Below are 7,593 nucleotides of genomic sequence, written 5' to 3'. Positions count from 1 at the left end.
GACCTGTTAAGTGAAAACAGTCTTTATTTTTTATTTAATTTTAATTTAAGCCATAGAACGTCATTGAACCTCAAAGTGTTATAGAATTTCTTGATCAACTATTCAAAACGCCCTAGTAATACAGCGAATTCTAAAATTTGACTCCCGCATGTACCTACCCGATTAACGATAGTGTGCTAGGAAGTTCAAATAAGAAATACAATATTTTTTTTTAATTTTTAGTATAATAGGTACATACTTACAAGACTTCACCAAATCTAAACAATAAATTTATGCTAAAACGTAATTAACGCGCATCAACAATTCAACATTTATCTCCGTAAGGCCGGCTGCAGTCGCCGGCACCGCACACCAGCTTCCCGCTTCCGTAGCCGTCGGTGCGGTACGGGTGCTGACCGATGTAGTTGCCACTGCACAAAACAAAGAACACATTTAATTTCCATAATGATTTTGCAGATTTGAGGGCCCGTAAAGGATTCACCACCAACATTAGCAGCGTAATCACTTGTTACCGACATTATTTAGGGTTGGGTTGCGCAAGCAAGTGGTTACATGGCGAGACATTTTCTATAGAATACGAGTATACATTTTGTTGGTTTCGGGGACCAGCGCTATATAGCAAGCACAACCAGTGTGATCATAGTGTCCCAGTGAAGTACTAAGAGAAGAGTCCTTACGAGGGGAATCTCGAGGGATTAAAATCATGGTGGGACGCCCAAAAAACGGCCCAAGTAACATTTCCCGATTAAAACTGTGCGTAAGTGTAGTGTAAACTAAATAAAACTAATCAAAAAACATGATTTAAATTAAGAGGACCCAGCAAAAATCACGAAAAATTGATTAAGAAAAAGTCTCTACTTTATACAATGTGTCTTTAAATTATTTCGGAATATTTGAAAGATAACTTGTATTAAGTAAGCGACCGTCTTGAACTAAATATGTAAGTACCTAAAAACTTTATAAACTATAAGCGCATGATCATAGAACAAGGTCAAAACAAAAAATTAACCTCCCAAATATCCTCTATGTAGATTAGGTATATCATGTAAATCTAGAGGCGAATTTAATTTCTTAATTACTCTGTTATTTTGATCGTATCCAAAACGTTAGTTGTTAAAACCATATTATACAGTTAGGAACAATAGAAAAGGGGTGGATTCCTCATAGTAATAAAGTTGAAGAACACAACTCTTTCGTTACGGGATAAAGTAATAAAGTTGCAAAAAGTTGACACGAAGGGTTTGGAATTTTAGTGTACAGTCGAGGAAACTGAATCACTTAGGTATCAGGGTGTACCCTTAGTGCTACTAATGTGATATTGAAATCCCATACATTTGCCAAAGAAATTAAAGGGAAATTAACTATGAAAAGGTTCCACCCTGGTACGTGATTCATTTTCCATTGCCCCGGAGAATAAAACGATAGCTGCAAAGACATCATTTTCCTGGACAAAAAGTAAAAAACACATTTTCATCAATGGCTCAAAATAAGTGGAACTGATGCTAGCCAGCGTTACAGACAGTTATTTTTTTAAAGAAAAGTCTAAAAATATGTGGAACTGGAATACTTTATCGTTAAACCCTAAAACGGAAATAAAGCACAAAAGTTACCGCAAATCGGTTAACATTTGAAATGTATCAACGCTTTGTTTAGGCTTAAAATAAGAAGTATTGTTTTGATTTTGAGTAATAGTTCTGTTATAGTATATTATTACATATATCATCTTATTCTTGCAAAAAATGCGTTTTATTTATGATAAGGTTCACGGAAACAATGACATGGTTAATCGACTTCTATAAAATTGAAAACCGTGAATAAATTTTATTTATATTACTTACCTATTTACCGGATTATTCATGTAATTTTTTGCATAGGTAGAATCGTTTAATAATCCTTACTAATATTATAAATGAGTCAGTATATATGTCTGTCTTATCTCTTCACCTCAAACCGCTGAACCGATTTAAATGCAATTTGGTATGAAGATGTTTAGGACCCTAGGTACAAGAACATTTAAGATAGTTTTTATCCCGGAAAATTTCAATTTTCCCACGTGATAGCGATAAAGGAATTTTTCATAGATGGAGTCGCAAGGCGAAAGCTTTTGTATAAGTTTCTAATTCGATAAGAAACATTTTTGTGTGCTACCCTCTCTTATATACCTAGATTTAAGTTAAATTAATTAATATTGTTTTCTCTATAAGGGATTTTTTGTAAATGCTTTGAGAAATAAATATCTTAAACCATAAACCATAAAAATACTACCTAGCCTTATTTGTTACAAATGTCAGGAGCATGCTAGGCAACAGCGATCAAATTCACTTTTCCCGGGGGCAGCGACGTATTCTTTGGTTTAGAGCAAGGAGGTTAGTGTGATTTAGACCGGTTAGGTCACGCTAATTCTGGAGTCAGTTCAGTCCATCAGTCTGGTCAGAATGACTACAAAATTATCGTGTTACCTTCTCAGACTTAGGGAATGATAGTTCAGACTGCATGATGAAAGATAAGAGCGTTAATTTATACCTGCTGAGCTGGCAACGTTGCATTTTTGATAGTTTTTCTCGATTATTCCATAAAAATTGAATGAAAATTAAAAATGTGGTCTGATAGAACTCTTCTTAATATATAAGTTAATATGTCTACTCGTACTGTTCTATTCGTATTGTTTTGTGTGTACTGTTCGTTGTTAAAGAATACAAAAGTCTATCACGAATAATTATTATTATTGGAGTAGACACATTAACTTATATATTAAGAAGAGTTCTATCAGACCACATTTTTAAGAGAATATTTATTCGTAGGTGGCTAGGCTTTTCAGCGCTGTCGGTCGCGCTGCAGGGCTACTACGAAACTCGAAACTCGAAGTTCGTGTCGTACCTTCCCTCTTGCTCTCGTATTAAATATTATCAGAGGGACCGCACGACACGAACTTCGAGTTTCGTAGTAGCCCTGCAGGTCTCGGCCTGGCGTTGCGGCCGTTGCGCGTTGTATTTATAAATTAACGCAAATTGCTGCACATTGTCAGATTTGTAAGTTATCGTAAAAAAACGTCACGCCAAACCCACAGAATGGCAAAGGTTTTTAACATTAACCTCAGAACTTTATGAGTTAGGTACTTATGTATTTATTAAATTATTCTTACGGAGGGCCATAGTTGCAGACAACTGTGAATTTGTTCCATGCGCCGTCGTGGCTCTGCGCGATCCCGCAGCCGACGTGTGTAGAGTCGGACCAAATCATCTGTAGTTTTAAATTGGTAATAAAATTAAAAATTGCAGAAGTAAAATAAACCGTTAGTGGCTGGGTCAGGACTGCGACATTTTTGCAGTCATGTTCGTGGAAATATAGATAAGCATTCTACAAAATTATCGTGCAAGTCCACGTGTCAATTCTCATCTAACATGTTACTCCACTTGGTTTTTAAACAAGTAACTACTTAACACATTTCCACCATTCTTAAGGAGTAGGTACCTATACCTAGTGCCATCCGCGAAGACGCGTGATATTGTCAAAATTAGACATAAATGACATTGTACCTAATAAGAACCACGGCACGCGTCATCGTGAATGACTCTACCTATACTCGTAATATTGCTATGGGCGTAATTCAAAAAGTAGTCCCGAAAAATTTGACGTTTCTCATTCTCGAAATATGTAGAGAGCGTTTTCAAGGGACCCTTTTATAATTTTTAAATACCTGTGTGTAATGCCCAATTTGCTTGCTGCCTCCAAAATCCTCCGGCTTTATGGCACCAAAGTAGAAGTCCTTATGTTCATCGAACCAAGCCTCGAGAGCGTCGTCTGCGTTCAGTTTGTAGGAACTGGCCGTCGTAGAGTACCAGTATATGTTCTCTCCTGTAGTAAACCTTCCGGATTCTGAAGAAAACAAAATTAACGGTTAGTAAGTGACAAGGGTGCGGCACCGTAACAACCAGATTCCCACTGGGTTGTCTTACGAAACGTTCACTCCAAGCCACTAGTTCGTACGTACCAAAATTTTTTTTCAAGGAGAAATTTATTAAAACTTCTATACTTATTTATAAACTAAATCATCTATACTACTCCAAGCTCCTATGAGAAGCCTGCTTGGCTTAAAAATATATTGATTTTATACTGCTTATTACCTCCTGTTAACTCCCATTGGCACTATTTATGCTGATGCTGAGGTGTAAAGTTTACGTAGGACGCAAAAGTTGCCAGCAATCACTTCGGAATCTCGGCCAGTGTATTAAGAACTCAAGTTTTGTTTGTGAAAATATACGACTTTAATAATGTGATAAGTGAAATGTAATAACTAACGATTAATAACGAAAGATGTGCCTTAAAAATTCGTTGGTACTTCAATTTAAGTTTCTTGTCTTAACAAAAGTTTTCCACATGATTTGGTTAGAAAAACTTTACTCTGCTGGGGACCTTTTTCCATAAATTTGCATTTAAGGTACTGTGGTAGTAGGTATAATTTGATATTGGATGTTTCGGTAGGAAGGTAGTAGGTAGGTACTTACCAACTGTTCTGTCAGGATTGTGTCCGTTTGGGTTCTTGGCTGCCCAGTGCGCTGCTTTAGCGGCCAACTCTTCATCCCAAATCTGTAAGAAGCACAATTTTGAGTACGTACTACACTGAAACTACAGGAACTAATAATGTATTAGATATTATTTACAAGATTGAGCAGCCAAAGCGGCAATTTATTCTCTTCGTAAGAAGATACTAATTATGGTAGGTACTATTTTAATTGTTTATTGCCAACATTTAAGATTAGTACGCCCACAGTACGCCAATGAAATTACCCATTTTCCAACTTTACCCACTTATGCTCGAGATACATTACATAAATAAAAAAGATTAAATAGTTAAATATTATTTGCACGCAAATTGCAAACATAATTTTATAAATTATTTTTGCAAGTTAGGAAGTTGGCGTCTTCTTTCTTCTAAAAATTAGTCAATGTTTAAAAACATGAGTAGACTGTAATTGTTTAGATTCTTTCAGCGTTTGCAATAGGTAATGCTTTTACTGCAATATTATGCAGTACTTAAAAAAATAGCAGTAAATTTAAATAATTAAAAAATGTGACCTACCACAGACTTCATTTTGGAAGCGGCGGGTTGACCATATACTTCTCCTTTGGCCACCTTCAGGCGCCTCGAGTTGTGTCCATCGACAAAGGTGTGAATTTGCCGACATGATAGATCGATCACTGAAATAATTCAATTACCACCATTATTAATTAATTTTCACTGACACAATTTAATTTCAGCGAAAATTACAAAAAACTTTCGCATTTTAAGACCGGGTTCAATAATAATAAAAAAAAAATACGGAGCTATCACTAACATTTGCTGTGAGCAAAGCCGACGATCACCAAAAGGAAAACTAAACGTGCCATTGTTTGACTGTACGCTCGCAAGTTGTGATTTTGATTGTAAGTCGTAAGGTGTTTGTTTTGTGTTATATACCCAGAGCAAACAGTCAGAGCGCGCAAACAATAAAACGTTGTTGTTGTGACGAAATTATAATGCGGGATTCTTTGACTAATTATTAGGGTTGTCATCGAATAGTTTTCATTGGTTTAAAATTTATTTTTCAGCTTGTGAATGACTCCATCAGATTATGGATTGTGGCTCTACTTTTATTTTAAGCGTAAATTAGTTCTTCCAAAAATATAGCTAACGAGGTGTTGCCGGCGACTCAATCGGCGCCGAATTCGTTTACCATTATTCCGCAGGATCTATGCAATTTTACGAGACAAAACTATGTTATAAAAGTATATAAGGCCGCCTATTGCTTACCTTGTAATTATCTCTGTGTACCTGTTTTCTGTATCGCTTACTATTTCTGGTGTACAATAAAGAGTAATTTTATTGTATTGTATATACTAGGATCTCAAGATATGTCCATGCAAAATTTGATCTAAATCGGTTCAGGGGGTCTCTATTTTTCTTTACTGTAAAGAAATCGAATACTAGGTACAGGAAATCGAACATAAGGTTGTCATTATATGGAATCACCCGCTAATTGAAACATTTAGATTTACATGATCATTTTCGCCTCTCCAATGTCGGATAGCGTATATTATACAGACCGAAGAGCAAAAACCCAGTGAGTAGATTAGTGCAAGTTTATGCGTAGCAAATTTTATAGACACTATTCACATGAAATTTCTAACATTGTAAGTATTGACGAGTCTTGGATATGCTGCTATGAACCCCTGACAAAGCAGCAATCTATACGTACAGTGAGGACGACGCAATGGAAAAAAATCCACTTGAAGATTGAAAAACTGTTACTAGCTAGCGGGGTGTGTACTGAGATTCGTCTTTCCTAGGCGTATACAAAAATTTGGTGAGCAAAGAAACTTTCAAAGAGCGGCACTCAGTTTTTGTTTCGCTTAGACAATGTACTAGCACACGATGCGATGAAGATAATAGAGTTTGAACAGCACATATGCAGATGTTCGTATATATCCAGCCTACAGTCCTGAGCTAGCCTCGTGTTAATTATTCTTATCCTCTATCATGAAGAAAGTGATGCGTAGCGTGGCCGTGGGTTTTATTAATCCAAACGAAGCAGTACAAGAATTAGGTCGTTTTTTCTTCAACCTATCTTGGCACTAATTATTAATCCAAAAATAAGGTCGGCTTTTCTTCAACCAACCTCAGAACTTATTGCATAACATCAGCATATTATTATTATACCTTATACATATAATTTTTGGCTTGAATAAATAAATAAACGCGATTTTTTTTAAGACTCGGGTATTTATATCCGCGAATTATAATTTCACTAACAAACAAAGATGCTCATTTTAATGGTATTCTTTAATGACTGTATAAAAATATCTGAGGGGTGGTTTTTGAGAATGAGCGAATTTTTGAGATTTTTCATAATGTACCCCACACCAATGTAAAAATATTAAACTTATCTTTAGAAAAAACTACCTACAGTTAAAAAAACAGCAACAGCAGCTAAAAAGTAAACACTTTAGTAGCAGCCCTCGTGTAAAGTGTTCGTTCCTTATTACTATAAGGAAAGAAAGAGGAAAAGCTCTATATTCATTTAACTATAACATTTGGTGATAGCGTTCGGGTTTTTCGAATTTGCTCATAACATAAGCATTATTCTGTGTATTCTTTCAAATCTTATACCGGGTGTGGCCTGTAATATGAGAAAATAATTAAAATATAGATCATACTCGTCAAAGTGAACAACATTAGTACAGCGATTTTTAAAAATAGTTAGTTTTTTTCATTTTTATTACATTTTTAAGTTTATTCAAAGAAGCAATGTAAAGCATTTTTGCTTGATGTTTGTAGTGCGACGTCAGTTGTGTTCTAGGATGGCGTACCTACATTGGTAGCAGTATTTAATTTGTATGAAAAAAAGAAGATTTAAAGACTCTGTTATTTTTAAAAGTCGCTGAACTAATGTTGTTCAGTTTGACGAGGAGGATCTATGTTTTAATTTTTTGCTCGTATTACAGGCCACACCCGGTATATTTCGTTCATTCTTGCAACTAATTACGAATAGGATTGAAGAATCTGCCATTTCATACCGGGTGTGGCCTGTAATATGAGCAAATAATTAAAACATA

At 35.5% G+C, this 7,593-nt stretch overlaps 2 protein-coding genes across 3 annotated transcripts in view; both read right to left on the bottom strand.

The window, feature by feature from the left end:
- Nucleotides 1–7,593, bottom strand: part of LOC141427523 (uncharacterized) — a 131,746-nt gene that overhangs the window by 53,863 nt on the left and 70,290 nt on the right. The window lies entirely within an intron of this gene.
- LOC141427536 (venom allergen 5-like) lies at nucleotides 211–5,411 on the bottom strand. Its single transcript, XM_074087070.1, has 6 exons — nucleotides 5,337–5,411; nucleotides 5,081–5,199; nucleotides 4,506–4,587; nucleotides 3,698–3,876; nucleotides 3,143–3,240; nucleotides 211–410 (listed from the first exon to the last, which is right to left on the bottom strand). The coding sequence occupies exons 1-6, from the start codon at nucleotides 5,386–5,388 to the stop codon at nucleotides 305–307; spliced, it is 636 nt and encodes a 211-aa protein (XP_073943171.1). The 5' UTR covers nucleotides 5,389–5,411; the 3' UTR covers nucleotides 211–304.

Source organism: Choristoneura fumiferana, chromosome 4 (assembly GCF_025370935.1).
Source record: "Choristoneura fumiferana chromosome 4, NRCan_CFum_1, whole genome shotgun sequence".
In the NCBI taxonomy this organism is placed as follows: Eukaryota; Metazoa; Arthropoda; class Insecta; order Lepidoptera; family Tortricidae; genus Choristoneura; species Choristoneura fumiferana.
The sequence above is the reverse complement of the archived record's forward strand: the minus strand, read 5'-3'. Positions and strand labels throughout refer to the sequence as shown.

What these genes read in the sequence shown, in the direction of transcription:
- LOC141427536 (XM_074087070.1), bottom strand. Translation starts at nt 5,388, where the DNA reads ATGGCACGTTTAGTTTTCCTTTTGGTGATCGTCGGCTTTGCTCACAGC. An exon ending in CGGCTTTGCTCACAGCAAAT is followed by an intron (nt 5,200 to 5,336) that starts GTTAGTGATAGC and finishes GAATTATTTCAG; the next exon opens with TGATCGATCTATCATGTCGG. An exon ending in GTCTGCAACTATGGCCCTCC is followed by an intron (nt 411 to 3,142) that starts GTAAGAATAATT and finishes TGTTTTGTGCAG; the next exon opens with TGGCAACTACATCGGTCAGC.